At 41.9% G+C, this 21,853-nt stretch overlaps 1 protein-coding gene across 23 annotated transcripts in view; it reads right to left on the bottom strand.

Moving 5' to 3' along the window:
- The window catches only part of PUM1 (pumilio RNA binding family member 1), a 143,105-nt gene that overhangs the window by 95,414 nt on the left and 25,838 nt on the right, over positions 1–21,853 (bottom strand). For all 23 annotated transcript variants that reach the window (XM_023219388.2, XM_023219390.2, XM_023219401.2 and 20 more), the window contains one exon: positions 7,025–7,093. In XM_023219388.2, coding sequence (XP_023075156.1) covers positions 7,025–7,093 — 69 coding nt within the window. The remainder of the gene's footprint in view (positions 1–7,024; positions 7,094–21,853) is intronic.

Below are 21,853 nucleotides of genomic sequence, written 5' to 3'. Positions count from 1 at the left end.
TAGCAAAGTTCTGTGAAAATTGTATACACTCAATATTTTGTAGCTATTATTACTTCTGAGCCTAGAAAAAAAAACAGAATTTGAAGATAATCCCCATCTTGACACCTAAGAACTTAGCTGGAGTCATTTAACCTTAGGGCTCATTCTGCTCATCTAAAAAAAATGGGAATAATACCTCTCAAAAACCTATTGGGAGAATCATATGAATAATGATATCATATAGATCATTATATTGAAAAGTGTTACTGTTTATTATAGTCTTCCCTCCAATAAAGCATGTTAATATGGATAAAAGAGTCAAAGGAGGTTGATGAAAGGGAAGAAATTTAATGAAGACAAAGTAAGCAGCATGTGGATCTTCTGCTGCAAACGTATGATATGCTGCATTCAAACATTCCAAGACAGCTTAACATCTACACACAGTAGTAGGTTCCTGGTCTTCCCAGGGCAGGTCAGAAGACAGACAGAAGAATGGGTGGGGTTTGTGCTTTGGTCTCAAAGTCAGGACTGACCTGGGAACCACGTTCAAAATGTCAGACATGACCACATTTCCAGGGTTAGAAAACACCTTCTCCTATCTTGTTTCTCAAAGTGCCCGATCCCAATCCAAAAATTATTATTTTGGGTCCCAGGAGCTTCCTCAAACAATACTGATAAAAAGGTCACTTTACCTCTAGCAGTCATTAACCTAATATAGGCCATTTACCAAGATCTTCTTCCTCCAGGCCACTTGGTGTGGCTAGCTGTTTCTTCCAAAATAAACATTTCCTTTTAAGAGCAAGATGTCAAAAAAAAAATTGCCCAAAAAGTTAAGGGGAACTAGGGTGTTTTTACTATTACTATTGTACTTGAAAGTTACATTTTGGTCAGACGCAGTGGCTCATGCCTGTAATCCCAGCACTTTGGGAGGCCAAGGCAGGTGGATCACTGGAAGTCAGGAGTTCGAAACCAGCCTGGCCAACATAGTGAAACCCTGTCTCTACTAAAAAAAAAAAAAAAATACAAAAATTAGCTGGGCATGGTGGCACACACCTATAGTCCCAGCTACTTGGGAGGCTGAGGCAGGAGAACTGCTTGAACCCAGGAGATCGAGGTTGCAGTGAGCTGAGATCGCACCACTGCACTCCAGCGTGGGCGACAGAGTGAGACTCCATCTCAAAAAAAAAAGCTACATTTTGAGGAAAAAGGGGAATTAATTACACTGCTTGGTCAGATATTTTTATATTAATATACCTCAAGGCATTATTAATTTTTCATCCCTTCAGCAAGAAAGTCTACTTGATTTTGCTGACAGACATCTTCCCAAAATTCAATCCATTTTGGAGTCAACTACGCTGCTTTTATGGCATCCTAATTGCAAGGAACAGCCATTGTCAAGGTAGGCCTCCCAAAGCTGTGGATTCTAGAAGTACTTTTAGCTATTCAAAAGCCTCCAATTCTATTGAGACACTGTTTGCCATAATGGAAAGATGTGGAAAAAAACTGAACAGAGTTAGTCTCCATACTAGAGTCAGGCTAATACTTGCCCTGACTCCAGTATTACCATCCCACAAACTCTTATGGACACTTAAATGTCCTGGGCAGCTGCAGACAGTGAATAAGTCACTTTAAAGAACCCAATGAGACCAGGCGCGGTGGCTCACGCCTGTAATCACAGCACTCTGGGAGGCCGAGGCAGACAGATCACAAGGTCAAGAGATAGAGACCATCCTGGCCAACGTGGTGAAACCCTGTGTACCTAAAATACAAAAATTAGCTGGACGTGTGGTGGCACGCACCAGCCACTCAGGAGGCTGAGGCAGGAGAACTGCTTGAACCCAGGAGGTGGAGTTTGCAGTGAGCCAAGACTGCGCCACTGCACTCCAACCTGGTGACAGAGCCAGACTCCGTCTCCCAAAAAAAAAAAAAAAAAAAAAAAACCCAATGAAAAGTTACAAAATCTCTAAATCACAGGGGGAAAGTCAATCTAAAAGGATATATTTTAGACACTCTCTAGTATATCCTAAAAAAGCCAGAACAATTCCTCTTTTCTATCTTCTTAAAGAGAGAAACAAGGGCAAGCTCTCAGAATCTTAGATCTGAAAAGGTCCTGGGAAATTATCTAGTTCAACATCTTTATCTTACGGGTAGAAAAAAGTAAGTCCAAAGAAGATAAATGTTTGAATCTCAGCTCTAAGAAGTTGTGGCGTCAGAGTTCTGGCCCAATCCAATGCTACTTCTAGCCCACCAAATTTTGCCTTTCTTTGGATTAAAGCTCACCCAAATCACTATCAAATTCCTCCCTCTGCCATTCTGCTATCCCACACCTATGGATCAAGTACTATATAATGTCTAATGAGAATATAAAGCTACAATTTAAATACATCTCAAGTTATCCTAATTCCTGTGAAGAAGGTAGGATTCGTTATCACTCTATATACATAAGCACTTTCTAGATTTCCTTTGCCAGGTTTACAAACTTGTTATAATCAAGGGTATGTTTTTCTATGCTTCAGCTTTCTAAGACAAAGATGAAGAGTCACATATCTAAATACAATTCATTTGTCGTAGAAATAAGCTAGTATTCACTACTATTTTAACTTCCCTGGAAGTTGTTAAGTTTACTACACATAAAACATTAAAGAATCTTAAGGGAGGCCGGGCGCGGTGGCTCAAGCCTGTAATCCCAGCACTTTGGGAGGCCGAGACGGGCGGATCACGAGGTCAGGAGATCAAGACCATCCTGGCTAACACGGTGAAACCCCGTCTCTACTAAAAAATACAAAAAAAAACTAGCCGGGCGAGGTGGCGGGCGCCTGTAGTCCCAGCTACTTGGGAGGCTGAGGCAGGAGAATGGTGTGAACCCGGGAGGCGGGCCTTGCAGTGAGCTGAGATCCGGCCACTGCACCCCAGCCTGGGCACAGAGCAAGACTTCGTCTCAAAAAAAAAAACAAAAAAAAAAACAAAAGGAATCTTAAGGGAAAAGGTCCTTGATTTTTAAAAGTTAAAAAACCAATTGTGCGAACAAAGTACCTTTCTGTCAAACTCTCAAAGTACTTTCCAACTACATCTTCTCTTTTTTAAAAATCCATCCTTTTCTAGGTCATGAACAGTAACAATGCTGCCAACCTACAGGTAGAGCAAACAGGTTATGCAAGATCATAAATCAAACCAATTTAGAAATAGAGCCCAGAAGCCCAAGGTCAGTGAGCCTTCCTCTGTACTACAAACATCCTTTTCTAGAATCCTTGATTAACGGACTGATCTCTTGATATGTAAATAAAATCTGCTAAAGTATGTGCCTTTAAACTTTTCAGGGCTTTAAGCCAAATGAAAGGGACTAACAAGGAAAGCAGACAAAAACATTTTTAAATAATTTGTGGCCCTGATCCTAACATATTTTCCTATTTTCTTTTTTATATTAGCTTTGTAGAATAGGAGGCACATAAAGCACTTGTACTATGAGTCCCTCAGCTAAGAACAGCTTGGAGAGGGATATTTTAAGTAGTCACTTCTTAGCAAGATTTCTTCTAAGAAATACTCTAAACCTTTCAAAGTGACACCAAGAGGCCAACAGTGGCTTTGAAGAAAAAAAAGTAACAAGAGCCAACCAGCACTAACTGTAACTACTAGAAATCAATTACTTCAAAGGGAACCAATTCTATTTGAATTCTAAAGACTCCATACATTCTTTACATAACTAGCGTTTACCCTAGACTCACACAGATGCACACGCGCATAGGTGCCCACACAGCCACAAAAAAAAAAAAGTAACTGAAACGAAGATACTGTGCCTGGCTTAAAAGTCATGCAATTTACGTCTAGTGTTTATATGGGTAAATACTGGTTTGTTTTTTGTCCTTTTTTTTTTTTCTTTGAGACAGAGTCTCACTCTGTCGTCCAGGCTGGAGTGCGGTGGCACTATCTGGGCTCAGTGCAACCTCTACCTTCTGGGTTCAAGTGATTCTCCTGCCTCAGTCTCCCAAGCAGCTGGGACTACAGGCGCACACCATCACACTCAGCTTATTTTTGTATTTTTAGTATAGATAGGGTTTCACTATGTTGGCCAGGCTGGTCTCGAACTCCTGACCTCAGGTGATCTGCCCACCTCGGCCTCCCAAAGTGCTGGCATTCCAGATGTGAGCCACCGCTCCTGGCCAGTAAATACTGTATTTATACACACTCCCTCTCAGAGATATTTTATTGCTAAAAAGGAAGAAAATTTAATGAAGTTAATTAGAAGCTGTTCTTTTTTATTATAAAAGCTTATTTTCTGCCAGGCACGGTGGCTCACACCTGTAATCCTAGCACTTTGGGAGGCCGACGCAGGCGGACTGCCTGAGCTCAGGAGTTCAAGACCAGCCTGGGCAACACAATGAAACCCTGCTCCTACTAAAATACAAAAAAAAAATTAGCCGGGCATGGCAGCATGCGCCTGTAGTCCCAAGCTACTCGGGAGGCTGAGGCAGGAGAACTGCTTCAACCTGGGAGGCAGAGGTTACAGTGAGCCGACATTGTGCCACTGCACTCTAGCCTAGGCAACAAAGTGAGACTCTGTCTCTTTAAAAAAAGAAAAGAAAAGAAAAAGTTTATTTTCATTTTTTCTTTTGTGCTATTCTCATGTTGCTGCAAAAAAATTCTCTTAATCTGTACCTATCCAAAGCCTAAACTAGAAGATGCTTTTTAAGGAATATGTCTCCTCCTCCATTAAAGTCTAAATAGTCCTGTCAATAATGATCCCTCCTTCTCTGAACGCCAACCATACACAGAAAAAAATTTGCTCTTTCTGTTTATATGTATATTCATTGTTTCCTCAACTAGCTAAAAACAGAATTCCTTGAATAAAGAAACCTCACTCCACATTTAGGAAATGTTTAATCTCTCAATTATTTTACAGATATTAACTTCATTTACCCTAATAAGGGCACAAGCTTTGCGGCAGAAGGAAGCCAGGGAAGAATTCTATCACTTACTAGATGTGCTACCCTGGGCAAATTATTTTGTCTCTCTTGGTCTTTTTCCTTATCCAGATAATAGAACTGTCCTCACAGAGTTATTAATCAGATAATGCATAAGAACCCCTTAGCATCTACCTATGGTTGACAAATGGTAGTTGTTACTATTACTTGTGAATAGTGGGGAAAGGAAGAATGACACAGCATTACTGATGGAATATACTGTTTTGTTATTAACATATGCCCAAGGAATTATACACATATATCAAAAAAAAAAAAAAAGGCGTTTCTGGAAGAAGAAAAAAAATGATAAAACAGAATTTAACACTGTCAACTTGTCATTTAAAAAAACTTTACCCTCTAAGCATTCAGTGATTATAAACTGTTGCTCACAAAACAATAACAGGGCATTATTCTTATTTTGTATCATTAATTTTTTAAAAAGAAAAACAGGCTGGACACAGTGGCCCATGCCTGTAATCTCAACACTTTGGGAGGCCAAGGCAGAAGGATCACTTGAGCCCAAGACCAGTCTGGACAACATAGTGAGACTGTTTCTATTTTTATAAAAAATTCAAAAAAGAAAGAAAAACAACCTGGAATTGGATTTTTGGTGGAATACACCAGGTTAGAATTATAGGTGTAAGAAAGACAATAAACATAGTTTCTCTGTCTATGCTTAATATCCAACAAATACGTTAACTTTCTGTTCAAATCTGCTCCAAAAACTTAGTGACAAAGTCTTTTAGACTTTCTAAACCATACAGGGTTTATTGATTTGCATTGTGCCAGTGACAGGCACAGGAAATACAAGGACATCTCCCAATCATCTCCTAAAGTTCTAGGAGGAAAACAGACCAAAAATCTATGAACTCAAGATGATAGGACACTGGACTCTGTGGCCACAAGACGATCCAGAAAGTTAGAAACAAAATCTTATAACAAAGAAAGCAAGAATCTCAGTTTAGACATCAACAATTTTTAACTATTCACTGCCTAACCACAAAGGTAATCAAGGAATATTTGCTTCAAACTCAGAAGTGTAATTATCCTAATTTTGACCTCAGAACCTAGCACAGTGCCTAGGGATCAAATATTTGCTAAACCAAAGAACAAATGTATCTAATAAATGGTATAAATGAGGACCGTAGAATAAAGTAATTCTCCCTCTTGTGAAACATTAAAATCAACGTAGGAGCTATCAAATGTTAGATACACAAAAAATGAAATGGAAGAGAAAACCTAATGTTACTTTCCAGAACAAGAAAGCCACAACAAATACCACTTGTGGGCCTGTGGTATTTTAAGTAGTTAATTCAAACTGTATATTCTATCTTTGTCATCAATACATGCTTATTGTCACAGCTAGAATAGCCAGTAGTTGGCTACATGTTAATATCTATACTCCCCTTCCTTTTTAAGACTTATGGCAACCTTCTCTATTGATGTAATGGATAAAAGTAAATTTCGTTTCTGCAAATTTTAAACATTACAATCAAAACAAAATTCTTATTTCTGGATTTCCTGTAAGGTATGACTAGCTCAGGTCTCTACCTTCTGTAATTCCTCCACCAGAAACCTAACAACTTCCCTTTCACAATGGAGCTCTAAACAACTTCCTCAAAAAAGGCACTACTCTAAAAATAGGTTACTGACATTTTCTGATTAGTAAGCCAATCTAAGACTCCCTTTGCCATTGCCTGGGGGGGGTGGGGGGGTGGGGGGGTGGCGGGGGGAACCTAGCCACTGGAAAATGAGGCAAAGGTTGGCCTTTAATTTAATGCATATAAAATTAAAATACTTCTTAAGCTTTTAATGACTCAATTTATAGCTGACATTAATATTCAATAATTTGTGCTCACATTTTGGCTACTTTGTTTTGCTTTTAAGACATTAGGTTATGGTTAACATTCTTCTTTTAACGACATAGTTTTGGCAAAATTCTCCAGCATCCTGTCCCTATCATGAGAATGGCAACAAGGAGAAGCAAGCACATATTTCTGAAGACTAGATTTGGACACATTTGATCAAAGACAACTCCAACCTTCCCTTAAAAACAACCCACTTTTCTGACACACCAGTTCACTTACCTCTCCCATCGCTCTTCCCTCCAGAGCAAGTGCTTGAAAATCATGATTCAGTTCATCCATGGAACGCACCTATTGTTTAGAATAGAGAAGGAAAAATCTTCAAGTCAGCATCTTGAATTTTACATACACATTACACACAACTGAAAATTTATTCTATGCTTACTTTCAGACATTGGCAAAGACAATAGCAATGATCAAGCGACGGAGATTAAACATTCACCTACCTTTAAGCATCAGGGTTCAGCAATGACTCCTACTTTCTCCCCTCCCATTCCCTTTTATTTTCAAAACATGAAAAGCACAAAATCCAAATAAATGAAAAAGCAAATTCCATCACGAGAATTATGTTAGCTATTTTTCATACTTTTTAATTTAATAAGTAAAGACCAACATGCTGAAGAGCAACGATGTCTTCAAGATGACTATGTGACCTAATGAGTCAAAAGATCATGGCTCCTCCCCAATTGTGAATAGTTAAGTTAAATTAGGGAGTGCATTTGATCCAATCCACTATTTCTCTTTGGTAAACCTCAGGAAAGGGGGAGATGCAAACCCTATAATGAAGTATCCCAATATTTCTCCATATTGGGAGATCCCTGGGGTTCCCCAAACCTCATATCCAGGGGGAGAAAATAACGTGTCACAAGAATCCCTCCAAACCTTACTCACTGCTAAATGTAATCCTACCTACAGCATAACAATCTCTGTAGGCTTCCATTTACCTATCTATCTCCAAAGTCATTCCTACAAGGTGACAACATCAAGGATGATGTGTGAAATAGATTATTCAAAACAGTTATAATTCAACTAGTTTATTGGTTTTCTCTGTTATAAGCAGCAAGCTGTCTCTGCTGCCTGAGGCTAGAGTCACTAACCATCCCTGGGCAAGGGATTCAAGAGTACATTCCTTTATTTATTAAAGACGTAGGCTCCCAGCCTGGGGAACATGGCAAAATTGCCCTCTCTACAAAAAATATAAAAATTAGTTGGGCTGTGGTGGCACACACCCAGATACTCAGGAGGCTGAGGTGGGAGGATCACGTAAGCCCAGGAGCTAGAGGCTGCAGTGAGTCGTGATCGCACCACTGCACTCCAATCTAGGTAACAGAACGAGATCCTTTTTCAAAAAAAAAAAAAAAAAAGGCTGGATGCGGTGGCTCAAGTCTATAATCCCAGCATTTTGGGAGGCCAAGGCGGGAGGATCACTTGAGGTCAGGAGTTCGAGATCAACCTGGCCAACATGGTGATATCTACAAAAAAACACAAAAATTAGCCGGGCATGGTGGCAGACACCTGTAATCCCAGGAGGTTGAGGTGGGACAATCACTTGAAGGCAGGAGGCGGAGGTTGCGGTGAGCCAACACCACGCCATTGCACTCCAGCCTGGGCGACAGAGTGAGATTCTGTCTCCAAAAAAAAAAAACAACAACAACAACAATGTTGACTACCTGAAGCAGGAGTTTCTCTTAAACTCCTCCCTCTGATCTCCACTACCTTCCAATGTCAGTTTACAATTTCTACCACTGGATAAACGTAAAGAGGGTCAAGTTAGGGCCAAGCAATGAGAGAAGAGTATGGAGAACATGAGCCAGAATACAGTTAAGAGAATCAGTTTAAGAATTTTATTTGAGGCAAGATCACTAAAGCTCACGAGTTCAAGACCAGTCTGGGCAATAAAGTACTCCATCTCTACAAATAAAACTTTTAAAAATAAAAATAAAATAGCCGGGCATAGTGGTGCACACCTATGGTCCCAGCTACTCCAGAGGCTGAGGCTGAGGTGGGAAGATAGCCTGCACCCGGGCAGTCGAGGCTCCAGTGAGCAGAAATCAAGCTACTACACTCCAGCCTGGGTAAGACAGGCTCCGGAAAAAAAAAAAAAAAAAAGAATTTAATTAACATGCCGCCTAGCTGCCTATACATTACATCACCTAAGAATCTTAACTGTCAGAACTAACACTGCATAAAGATACAGTTGCATTATTGTTTTCAATCACATATTTTTAAAACCCACAGCCAATACTATGCTACAAATGAGATACACTGTATCACTAAGATACAAAAGATTGGGAATGCTCACTAAACACTGAAATTTATAAAACTCAGAGTAAAATTCAGTTAGTTACATGAGCACAAAGAGACAGACAAGGCTTATAATATTGTTGTGTTTCAAAAAGGCCCTGAAATAGGAGCTATGATCATCTTACACAGTATTTACATTATTTAGATGAGCACAGTAAATAGACTCCTAAACTGTATATAATGAAAATAAAGGAGTGTAGGGAGGATGAAGACAGGATGTTCGTTGGGAACTCTACAAATGTTATATGAAATGATAAACCTTTAGGCCAGCATTAACATTGACAAAGCATGTAAATCAAATGCAAAAATAGAGCTAGGCATTTCTTGGAAATCCAAAATCTACAACTATAGTTTCAACCAGAAATACTGAAAATTCTATTTATATGTCCCAAGGAAACTAACTAGGAAGAATAAGAAAAAAAGTATGTGCTGTGCATATTTATGTAGCCATCACAACAATCTCACAGTGATTACTCCCATTTTAGAGATTAGGAAACTCATCCTCTGAGAAATGCCTTCTCCAACCATTGTTAAGTAGGGAAGAGCACAGGAGGAAACTAAGGCTCAGACCACTTAAATGGCACTGCCAGGATCTAAATCCAAGTCTTCCAATTTAAAGTTCAAGGCCCTTTCTGTACCACCAAGCTGCCCTCTGGCAGTCAAAGGAAGTTTCCACCTCCAGTATTCTATTATTTTACTAGATAAAACTGCTGTCAGTTTCTGCTGTGGGTTTTGATGAATGTGCTCTCTTGGTCTTGCCTTTGCTTTTCACTATCTCTTCCCCTACCTTCAAAACTTGCTCATCCTGCCCTTGTAGCATTTTCCATTCCTTTCTACACTATCTTCCTGCCACCATTCTCTTTCACCATTTATCTATGCTCTCTTGATGTATGCACTCTCTCTCCCTGTCTCCCCTGGTCCTCTCTCTCTGCCTGGTCTCCTCTCTCCCTCTCTTTTTCTCTCTACTCACCCTCCCCTCTTTCAAGGTATCTCCCCTCTGCCTCATTTATACAAGAACCATACTCTTTCCCTATCCCTGTATACCACCTTCCTGCCCTACCTCTTATAGTCAATTGTTGAGAAAGGAGGCTCAATTTCTGAGAGTTTCATTAGTGCAGAAACTCCACTTTAAACCATTCACCCTCGTTGACTACATGAGATAAACCAAGTCATTTGCTCACAAAAGTTGTTAACTATTTGGGAACTTATATATTTATACTGGGAACTGTATTTTGTACAATCACAGGCACAGGGCAGACTCTCCAGACAAAATTCTTCCTAGGAAACAAAATACTCAGAAAAAGATGTTCAGGAATCAAGAGAAACCAAAGAATGAAGGCACTGTAAGAAATATTTGTAAGAAATATTTTAGAAAAGTGAAGTATTTTCCATGATAAACGAGAAAAGCTAGCTGTCGATTATAGTTAGAGTAAATGCTCCCATCAAGGTAGAATAAGCCTTTCAAGTTTCTTCTACACTTCCCTTTTCTCTAGAAATCTATTTGAGTGTCAGGTTAATGTTTTGTTTTGTTTTTTGAGACTTTTGCTCTGTCGCCCAGGCTGGAGTACAGTGGCGTGATCTTGGCTCACTGCAACCTCCGCCTCCCTGGTTCAAGTGATTCTCCTGCTGCAGCCTCCCAAGTAGCTGGGACTACAAGCGCATGCCACACCACACCTGGCTAATTTTTGTGTATTTTTAGTAGAGACGAGGTTTCACCATGTTGGTCAGGCTGGTCTCGAACTCCTGATCTCACATGACCGACCCACCTCCCTAAGTGCCAGCCTCCCTAAGTGCTGGGATTACAGGCATAAGCCACTGCACCAGGCCCTAATTTCTAGTACTATTTACTAATTCCTTTTTTGCTTTTGCAAAATATCTCCCCTCGATGTCCCCCCACCCAGCCCCCGCCTCACACCCCCTTTCAACTGATTGACCTTATCTATCTCCTCTGGTTTCACAAAACCATTTCCTACTTTTCTCTTTGGGTCACTTGCCAAAAATGTGTAACTTCCTCATCCCAACCCAGGCTTTCTCTGCTGCTGCTCCTCCCAATAAAGGCATCTCCCACTCCCCTTACTAAAGAGGTGAAGTGAGCTGACAACTTTAGTGCCTAACCTAACTCTATATTCCATTCTTCATCCCACCCAAGGCTATCATCCATACACATAATCTGTGCTTCTGAGTTTCTTCCCATTTCCAGATCCCAGAACTTTCTTCTGTAATTCTCAATACCTGCATTCTTTTTTGAACATGGATTCTGCCCTAACCAGAACCATAATTTAGCACACTGAGTTGGTATTTTACCACATAGGACATTCTAAAATCAAAACAGATAGCTGGATGCAGTCTCGTGCACCTGTAGTTTCAGCTATTCAGGAAGCTCAGGTAGGAGGACTGCTTGAGCCCAAGAGTTCAAGGCTGCAGTGTACTACGACTGTGCCTGTAAACAGATGTCACACTCCAGCATGGGCAACATAGCAATTTGAAGCTGCAGTGAGCCATGAGCATGCCACTGCACTCCAGCCTGGGCAAGAGTGGGATCCTGTCTTTTTTTTTTTTTTTTTTTTTAAGGTTTTTGATCAAATAGATAAACCTGGAACTATATTACCACATTCTGGAAACTGAAAAATTAAAAGCATCACTTTACAAATCTTTTGGCATGTGCCTGTATTCCCAGCTACTCGTGAGGCTAAAGCAGGACTGCTTGAGCCCTGGAGATGGAGGTTGCAATGAGCCAAGATCACGCCACTACACTCCTGCCTGGGCCACAGAGGGAGACCCTGTTTCAAAAATAAAATAAAGTGTGCTGAGCATGGTGGCTCACACCTGTAATCCTAGCACTTTGGGAGGCCAAGGCAGGCGGATCTCCTGAGATCAGAAGTTAAAGACCAGCCTGGCCAACATGGCAAAACTCCGTCTCTACTAAAAATACAAAAATTAGCTGGGCGTGATGGCACACGCCTGTAGTCTCAGCTACTCGGGAGACTGAGGCAGGAGAATCGCTTGAACCCTGTCTCTAAAAAAACATACAAAAAAAAAAAAAAACGTTATTTTCCATGACTACAGTGTAGACTAGTAGAAATAAAAGACGGAAATCTAAGTAGAGGGTTAGGAAGAGAATTAGGAGACCATATTGGTTATCAAGCCAAGAAATAAAGGAATTTTAGAAGACAACCTTACTGATTTTTTTTTTTTTTTTTTTTTTGAGATGGAGTCTGGCTCTGTTGACTGGGCTGGACGCAGTGATGGGATCTAGGTTCACCGCAAACTCCACCTCCCAAGCTCAAGTGATCCTCCTACCTCAGCCTCCTGAGCAGGTGGGGCTACAGGTACGTGCCACCATGTCCAGCTAATTTTCGTATTTTTTGTAGAAGATGGGGTTTCACCATGTTGCCCTGGCAGGTCTCAAAGCCCTGAGCCCGAGTGATCCTCCAGCACGGCCTCCCAAAGTTCTGGGCTTACAGGTGTTAGCCACCACGCCCAGCCTATTTTATTTTTTTGAGACAGGGTCTGGCTCTGTTACCTAGGCTGGAATGCAGTGGCGCAATGACAGCTCACTATAGCCTCAAACTCCCATCTCAGCCTCCCAAATAGCCAGGACTACAGACACACACCACCATACCCAACTAATTGTTTTTTATTTTTTTGTAGAGACAAGGTCTCACTATGTTGTCTAGGCTGGTTTCGAATTCCTGACCTCAAGCAATCCTCCCGCCTTCTAAGGTGCTGGGATAACAGGTATTAGCCACTGCACCCAGCCACAGAAAATAAATTTAAACAGACGTGGGCACAAAGGAATTCTGAATTGTAAGAAGTTAATGATCCAAATAGAAATATCAATTATTTGAATAATTACAATTTATTAATTTTTCAAGCAGGTATTATTGAACACTGAATCTCAAACAGAATAAAGCAAACACTATGTTAGACCATGCATTCTGGAATAAAACCACTAAAAACAACACAGGTTTTGCTAGCATTCTGGTTCAGTTCTTGTACTTGCTTTGCTGGCATTCTTGTCCTGAACTTCTCAGTGTGTCTTTACAATGAACATCCCTTTACTGGAGCCGATTTGACTAGTTGTCTGTTGCTTGATTACAGAAAGCAAACTCAGTTACAAAAGTATCACTGAGTTGGGGAGTTCATTAAATCACACTGAAAATGTCTATATTAAAACAAATTTACAGGCTCACACCTGTAATCACAGAACTTTGGGAGGCCGAGGTGGACGGATCACCCGAGATTACCAGTTGAAGACCAGCATGGCCAACACGGTGAAACCCCATCTCTACCAAAAATTACCCGGTGTGGCGGCTAACTGATGTATAAGCAAAAGGTAGCAGTCAACATGGAGAAAGAAATGTGCTGAAAGAAGCAGAGACAATGGACTACTGTGCCCCTAAAAAAAACAGAAAGCCTCCAAGTATTCAGGAAGCACACGTATATATTTCTTGCTCTGGGATTCAGAGAGTCCTTAGTGTTCTTTCATTAAATACCCTGAATTTTTGTTAACTAGAGTAGATTTTCATACTTTAATAATAAAACTGCCTCTCCTAGATTATTTCCTCATAAAGATAGGCTATTCATCTCCACACCTACTTTTGTTCTCAAGGATTTTTTGCATACAGAAACCTAGATCATAATGGTTCCGTTTCACTAAAAGAGATCAGAACAATATAATCAGAATAGTTGATGCCAAGAACCATTATGGAAAAGAGATACCAGTGAGAAAATGGCAGGCAAAGAGAAGAAACTTGAACAATGAGAAAAGGAAAGAGAATATAAGAATTAATCTAATTTGAATTTAATCATCAAAGGGAAAAAAAACCTAGTAAGTCTATTCTACAGCATCTTCTGCACACGACATATCTGTATTAATAACAACTACTATTACTAAGACTTACTTTGTGTCTGGTCCTGATCGTATAAATACTTTATACACTTCATCATCTCTTTTAATAGTCATAACTACACAGAAGGCTGAGATAAGTGGGTCCCTTGAGCCTGCGACCAGCCTGGGCAACATGAGAAAATCCTGTCTCTACTAAAAATACAAAAATCAGCCGGGCATGATGGCGCGTGCCTGTAATCCCAGCTACTTGGGAGGCTGAGGTACAAGAATCACTTGAGCCCAAGAGGCAGAGGGTACAGTGAGCAGAGACTGCACCACTGCACTCCAGCCTGGGTGACAAAACAAGACTCTGTCTAAAAAGAAAAAAAAAGTCACAACTACCCCGAAAACACAGGTACTGTTATTCCCATTTTGTAAGCAAAGCAAGAAGTTGATGGGGCGCAGTGGCTCACATCTGTAATCCCAGCACTCTGGAAGGTCGAGACAGGCAGATCACCTGAGGTCAGGAGGTTGAGACCAGCCTGACCAACATGGAGAAACCCCATCTCTACTAAAAATACAAAATTAGGCCAGGCGCGGTGGCTCACACCTGTAATCCCAGCACTTTGGGAGACCGAGGCGGGCAGATCATGAAGTCAGGAGATTGAGACCATCCTGGCTAACACGGTGAAACCCCATCTCTACTGAAAATACAAAAAATTAGCTGGGCATGGTGGCGGACGCCTGTAGTCCCAGCTACTCGGGAGGCTGAGGCAAGAGAATGGCATAAGGCCGGGCACGGTGGCTCAAGCCTGTAATCCCAGCACTTTGGGAGGCCGAGACGGGCGGATCACGAGGTCAGGAGATCGAGACCATCCAGGCTAACACGGTGAAACCCCGTCTCTACTAAAAACACAAAAAAACTAGCCGGGCGAGGTGGCGGGCGCCTGTAGTCCCAGCTACTCCAGAGGCTGAGGCAGGAGAATGGCGTAAACCCGGGAGGCGGAGCTCGCAGTGAGCTGAGATCCGGCCACTGCACTCTAGCCCGGGCAACAGAGCAAGACTCCATCTCAAAAAAAAAAAAAAGAGAATGGCGTGAACCCAGGAGGCGGAGCTTGCAGTGAGTCGAGATCGCGTCTCTGCACTCCAGCCTGGGCAACAGGGCAAGACTCTGTCTCCAAAAAAAAAATAAAATATACAAAATTAACCAGGCGTGGTGGCATGCACCTGTAATCCCAGCTACTCAGGAGGCTGAGGCAGGATAACTGCTCGAACCTGGCAGGCAGAGGTTGTAGAGAACCGAGATCGCACCACTGCACTCCAGCCTGGGCAACAAGAGTGAAGCTCCGTCTCAAAAAAAAAAAAAAAACAGAAAAGAAAAGCAAAGCAAGAAGTTATTACAGTCCTTAAACAAAATATAGATAAATCATTCTTTCCTAATTACTGGAGGGGAAAAAAAAACCCAAAAACCTCTTATGGTATAAATGGCTGCAAAACCTACTGCATGATGTTATCAATGAATGTTTGTATCATTTATTAACTGTCAATAACAACGACACTAAACACCAGAAACTGTGCTGCAAAACAGACAATATTCCATTTTATATATGAGGAAACCAAGGTTTACAGAAATTACTTGTCCAAAATCACATAACTGATAAAGATCTGAAATAGTATTCAAACTCAGCTTTTTTTTTTTGAGACAGTCTCACTCTGTTGCCCAGGCTGAAATGCAGTGGCACTACCTTGGCTCACTGCAACCTCTGCTTCCCGGGTTCAAGCAATTCTCCTACCTCAGTCTCCTGAGTAGCTGGGACTATGGGCACGTGCCACTGCACCTGGCTAATTTTTTGTATTTTTAGTAAAGACGGGGTTTCACCATGTTAGCCAGGCTGGTCTCAAACTCCGACCTCATGATCCGCCTGCCTCGGCCTCCCAAAGTGCTGGGATTACAGGTGTGAGCCACTGTGCCCGGCCCAAATTCAGCTCCTTATGCCTTTTACCACTTGTTCTTATTGTCATCAAAGGCAAGAGCAGACTGGACAGGGTGGCTCACACCTCTACATGGCCAGTACTTTCGAGGCCAGTACTTTTGAGGTGAGGCCAGGAGTTCAAGATCAGTTTGGGCAGCACAGCAAGACTCTCATCTCTACAAAAAGTATGTTCAGGCAAACATCCTGCTCCCTAGTCAGGGCACACAGCTAAAAATGGTATTGGACAGCAGGGGAGGCAGGTATTCGGAGAGCTCTGGGGCCTCGAGCTCTCCAATGGGGAGCCACTCAACGTTCTGTTTAGAAGAATGCTATAAAGATCCTGGCTATACATGAGGACATGTTTAGGTCTTTGGAGCTACACTCAAGAGGACACGAAGGGCAGGAAAAACCACACAAGGCAAAGAACTTACATCAAGACCAGGCCTAAAATACATTAATGTGGTGGTTCAGCACAAGGGCAGTTGTATGATGGCTATGATGAAGAAGAAGAGTATGATTGACTGCCCCATTTTAGACGAAGATAAGAGTAATTGATGAGTCAGATAACCATATGAGAGAAGGTAAAGATACTGTTGATTACCATGGTTGTGGTTTCTTCCCTGAACACTGGCTTCACATAGTTTTTTGTGCTGAGAACAGATACCAACCAGTGTACTGTACACAAGACTTAAACAAGGGGTTATGGTCAGAAGAAACTAAAAGACAATCTTCAGTGTGAGATTTTTCACTCTTTATGAAGCCACAACATCCTACAAAGAAAAACCATGCATCGACTATTCAGCAATAAACAAGAAGAGCTAGAAAATAATATAGATCAGATTGAAATAAACTGAGCAGTAGATCAAAGATTGTAACACTTGGATTTTAAGACTAGCCACTTTACAATCACTACTGTTGATATTTCTCTGCTGACATGACAGAAACTGTCTAAGTATCGGCAACACTTCATTAAAATTCTTTTCCAAGACTAGCAGGTGGACAGTGAAAAGGTTTAGGCCTGGGTATCTATTTCCCCATGAGAAAGCTAAACATCTAAAACATAATGAATATAGGCTGGGTGCAGTTGCTCATGCCTCCCAGCACTTGGAGGCCGAGGCAAGCGAATCACTTGAGGTCAGGAGTTTGAGACCAGCCTGGCCAACATGGTGAAACCTTGCCTCTACTAAAAATACAAAAAATTAGCTGGGCATGGTGGCAGGCGCCTGTATTCCCGGCTACTCAGGAGGCTGAGGTAGGAGAATTGCTTGAAACGGGGAGGCAGCCAAGATTGCACCACTGCGCTCCAGCCCAGGTGACAAAGCACGATTCAGTCTCAAAAAAAAAAAGAAGGAATATAAGATTATTCAGGATTTAAAATAAAACCTGGCATCATTCAGGGCTGGGCGCGGTGGCTCATGCCTGTAATCCCAGCACTTTGGGAGGCCGAGGCGGGCAGATCATGAGGTCAGGAGATGATCTTGGCTAACACGTTCAGGAGGTCAGGAGACCATCCTGGCTAACACGGTGAAACCCCATCTCTACTAAAATATACAAAAAAATTAGCCGGGCGTGGTGGCAGGGGCCTGTAGTCCCGGCTTCTCAGGAGGCTGAGGCAGGAGAATGGCATGAACCTGGGAGGCGGAAGTTGCAGTGAGCCGAGATGGTGCCACTGCACTTCAGCCTGGGCAACAGAGTGAGACTCCGTCTAAAAAAAAAAAAAAAAATTGCCATCATTTAATACTTCAACTGCTAAAGAATAAATAAATATGGCCAAATGGGTGGATATCTTTTATTTCAGAAGAAAACGCAGATGATCTTTAAAGCTAAAGATTAAAAAAGAGAGAGAGAGATGTTCAGAGGAGAAGCATCAGCTACCAGGCACGCCTACAGTGTTAGTCTCCATGAACTGAGGGTGTAGAAATTACTTAAACAAAGGGGAAAACTTTAACCTGAGATTACTTCTCTAGTTGATTCGCTCTCCCTTTGCAATGCACTAGGCATTGCAGAAATGCAGACTACTGTTCAAAAACCATGCTAGACACGACTTTCTACACTCTCCTTAACATCTGAAGTAACACCCGCCAAGTACCAAACCGTACCTTATTAACAGTGCTATGGTGATTTGTCTTATCTCCCTAAAAATAATCCCTTGAGCATCTAGCACAGTATCAAAAATATGACACAGGCATTACATACAAATATTTATAATGTGAGAAACTGCCCTTAGTCATACAAGTGGTAAAATAGCAGAAACAGTACTGCTGCAGCTAGGTTCTTTAAGATGATTCTTACCCTTCTTTAAAACACGCACACAAACAAACACAACTTTACCTTGCTTTATTTGACTTTTCTGGACATCTGACAATATGTAATATGGGTTTGATTAATATTCATGCCCTTTGATCTGGTAATTCCACTTCTAGGAATTTTACCTAAGCTAATCATGAGAAATATGGGCATAGATTTGTTAACAAAGATCTTTAACCTGGTACTGTAATAGGAAAAGAGGGAACCAGTCTAAACATAGCAGTAATTATTAAAGCATATACTTATTGAGAGAATTTATATAGCTATTTAAAATGATTTAAAATTATATATATATATACACACACACACACACACACACACATATATTTTTTTCCCTTTTCTCTTTTTGAGACAATGCCTCACTCTGTCAACCAGGCTGGAATGCAATGTCACAAACATGGCTCACGGCAGCCTTGACCTGCCAGGTTCAAGTGGTCCTCCCACCTCAGCTGCCTGAGTAGCTGGGACTACAGATATGCCACCATGCCTGGCTGACTTTTTAATTTTCTTATAGAGATGAGGTCTCCCTGTTACTCAGGCTAAAAAAAAATTTTTTGAGACGGAATCTCGCTCTGTTGCCCAGGCTGGAGGGGCACGATCTCGGCTCACTGCAAGCTCCCTCCGCCTCCCAGGTTCACGCCATTCTCCTGACTCAGCCTCCCGAGTAGCTGGGACTATAGGCGCCTGCCACCAAGCCGTTAATTTTTTTGTATTTTTAGTAGAGATGGGGTTTCACCGTGTTAGCCAGGATGGTCTCAATCTCCTGACCTCGTGATCCACCACGTTGGCCTCCCAAAGTGTTGGGATTACAGACGTGAGTCACTGCACCTGGCCTACCCAGGCTAAAACTTTTTAAACACAGAAAAATGTATGTATGTGTAAGGACTCTATAACGTAGACTATAGATGAGTGTATATAAAAAAATATGTTAGACTGGGCCCAGTGGCTCACGCCTGTAATCTCAACAGTTTGGGAGGCTGAGGCAGGCTAATCACCTGAGGTCAGGCGTTCAAGACCAGCCTGGTCGACATGGTAAAACTCCGTCTCTACTAAAAATACAAAAATTAGCCAGGCATGGTGGCACACTTGTAATTCCAGCTACCTGGGAGGCTGTGGCAGGAGAACTGCTTCAACCCAGGGGGCAGAGGGTGCAGTGAGCCAGAGAGCTGAGATGCTGCCACTGTGCTCCAGCCTGGGCGACAGAGCAAGACTCTATCTCACGAGAAATTAAAAAAAAACCCATGCCAGGTCCAGTGGCTCACGCCTGTAATCCCAGCACTTTGGGAGGCCAAGGCGGGCAGATCATGAGGTCAAAAAATCAAGACCATCCTGGCCAACATGGTGAAACCTTGTCTCTACTAAAAATACAAAATAATGAGCCAGGCATGGTGGCGGGCGCCTATAGTCCCAGCTACTCAGGAGGCTGAGGCAGGAGAATTGCTTGAACCCAGGAAACGGAGGTTGCAGTGAGCAGAGATCACGCCACTGCACTCCAGCCTAGGCGGCAGAGCGAGACTTCATCTCAAAAAAATAAATAATAAATAAAAATTTTTTTACAAACTCATAACTATAATATAGGAGGAAAAAAATGTATCTATCTATCTATCTAGCCAGACACAGTGGCTCACATTTGTAATCCCAGAACATGAGGAAGTAAAGGCAGTAGGATCCCTTGAGGCCAGGAGTTTGAGACCAGCTTGGGCAACATAGTGAGACCCTATCTCTAAAAATAATAAATTAGGCCGGGTACAGTGGCTCACGCCTGTAATCCCAGCACTTTGGGAGGCCGAGGCAGGCAGATCACCTGAGGTCAGGAGTTTGAGACTCGCCTGCCCAACATGGCGAAACCCCCTCTCTACTAAAAATACAAAAAATTAGCCAGGCATGGCAGCAGGGACCTGTAATCCCAGCTACTCGGGAGGCTGATGCAGGAGAATCGCTTGAACCTGGAAGGCACAGGTTGCAGCAAGCCGAGATTATGCCAATGCACTCCAGCCTGGGCGACAAGAGTGAAACTCCACCTCAAAAATGATAAGAACAAATTGAATATTAAAAACAAAATACATGAACTGTGTCTTATCACTGAGAATTCTGATTCAGTAGGTCAGGACTTAAGCCCAAGAATTTTTTTTTTTTTTTTTTTTTTTTTAAATAGAGACAAGGGTCTCACACTATGCTGCCGTAGCTATTCTTGAACTCCTAGGCTCACGCCATCCTCTTACTTTGGCTTCCCAAAGTGCTAGGATTACAGGCATGAGTCACCATGCCCTGCCAAGAATCTCTTTATTGAAACAACTTCCTAGCACCGGATGGTAAGGGAAAAAGCAAATATTAAACTCAATACAGGAAGCTAAAAGCTTCAATGAGATGTATACAACATACAATAATGGCATTAAAGGCAGGCACCCAAACTTGGAGAAACGTGGGAGTAAAGGAGAATGTTTATCAGAGATGAAGATACATTAGTTGAAGCTTGAAAGATGAGGAAAAGGCTAGGTGAATGAGGAAGGTAGGGGATTCCAAGTGGAGAAAACTACATAAATAAAAATATCACTAGTACGCTGAGGAACCGCACAAACTACAAAAAAAGGATGGGTATTCACGAAGCTACAAATACTTTAGTATAGCCAAAATGGAGCGCCAGTAAGGACCGGAGAGGCAAGCTGGGCCAAAACACAAAAGGCAGCTGGGCGTGCAATGGCATGTGCCTGTAGTGCCAGCTACACAAGGGGGAAGGGACTGCCTGAGCCCAGGAGTTCAAGTCCAGCCTGGGCAGCACAGTGAGACCCTCATCTCTAAAACTAATAATAAATTTAAAATAAAAATATATATTTAAAAAAAAAAAACATGAAAGGCCTCCTATGCCATAATGAGGAGCTTAGAAGTTATCCCAAAAGCAATAGGAAAGAAAACATACACAAGAGCGTACACACGCGAGCATGTGTGCAAAAGGGTGAGACATAAGGAGACTGTATCTTCAAAAACATCAATTTGGCAGCGGCACAGACAATTGCCACAAAGAACAAAAGGGGAGATGCAGGAAAGCCAGTGAGAAGACTACTGAACATCTCCAGGCAAGAAACATGAGCCTATCAAATAAAGCAACATAGGTATAATCTCGGAACTACTGTAGGCAGGAACAGGAGGCAGAAATCTAGGATAGCTCCTAGTATGCCACAAATGGAGATATCATCCATAGAAACAGAACACAGTACAGGAACTGAAGGAAATAATTAAATTCAATTTTGAATAGCATCATACCATTCACTGAGCTCCTACGAAAACTAAACTCTTAGGCTTTTATTTTTTTAATAGATATTGGGGTCTTGCTATGTTGCCCCAGCTGTTCTCCAACTCCCAGGCTCAAGTGATCCTCCCACCCGGGCCTCCCAAAGTGCTACGATTACAGGCATGAGCCATCACGGCCAGCCAAAAAGAAGTAAATTTTTTTTAATGTAAAGTTATCCTCTGGTGGGGGGAGGGGAGTGGGGAAAGGATATTATACTTTGATATAGCTTGGATGTTTGTCCCCTCCAAATCTCATCTGAAATGTGACTTCCAAGGTTGGAGGTGAGCCTAGTGTGTAGTGTCTGGGTCATGGGGGCCGATCCCTCATGAATTATTTGATACCCTCCC

This window comes from Piliocolobus tephrosceles, chromosome 1 (genome assembly GCF_002776525.5).
Source record: "Piliocolobus tephrosceles isolate RC106 chromosome 1, ASM277652v3, whole genome shotgun sequence".
Taxonomy (NCBI): domain Eukaryota; kingdom Metazoa; phylum Chordata; class Mammalia; order Primates; family Cercopithecidae; genus Piliocolobus; species Piliocolobus tephrosceles.
This window is presented reverse-complemented; position numbering and strand designations above follow the sequence as displayed.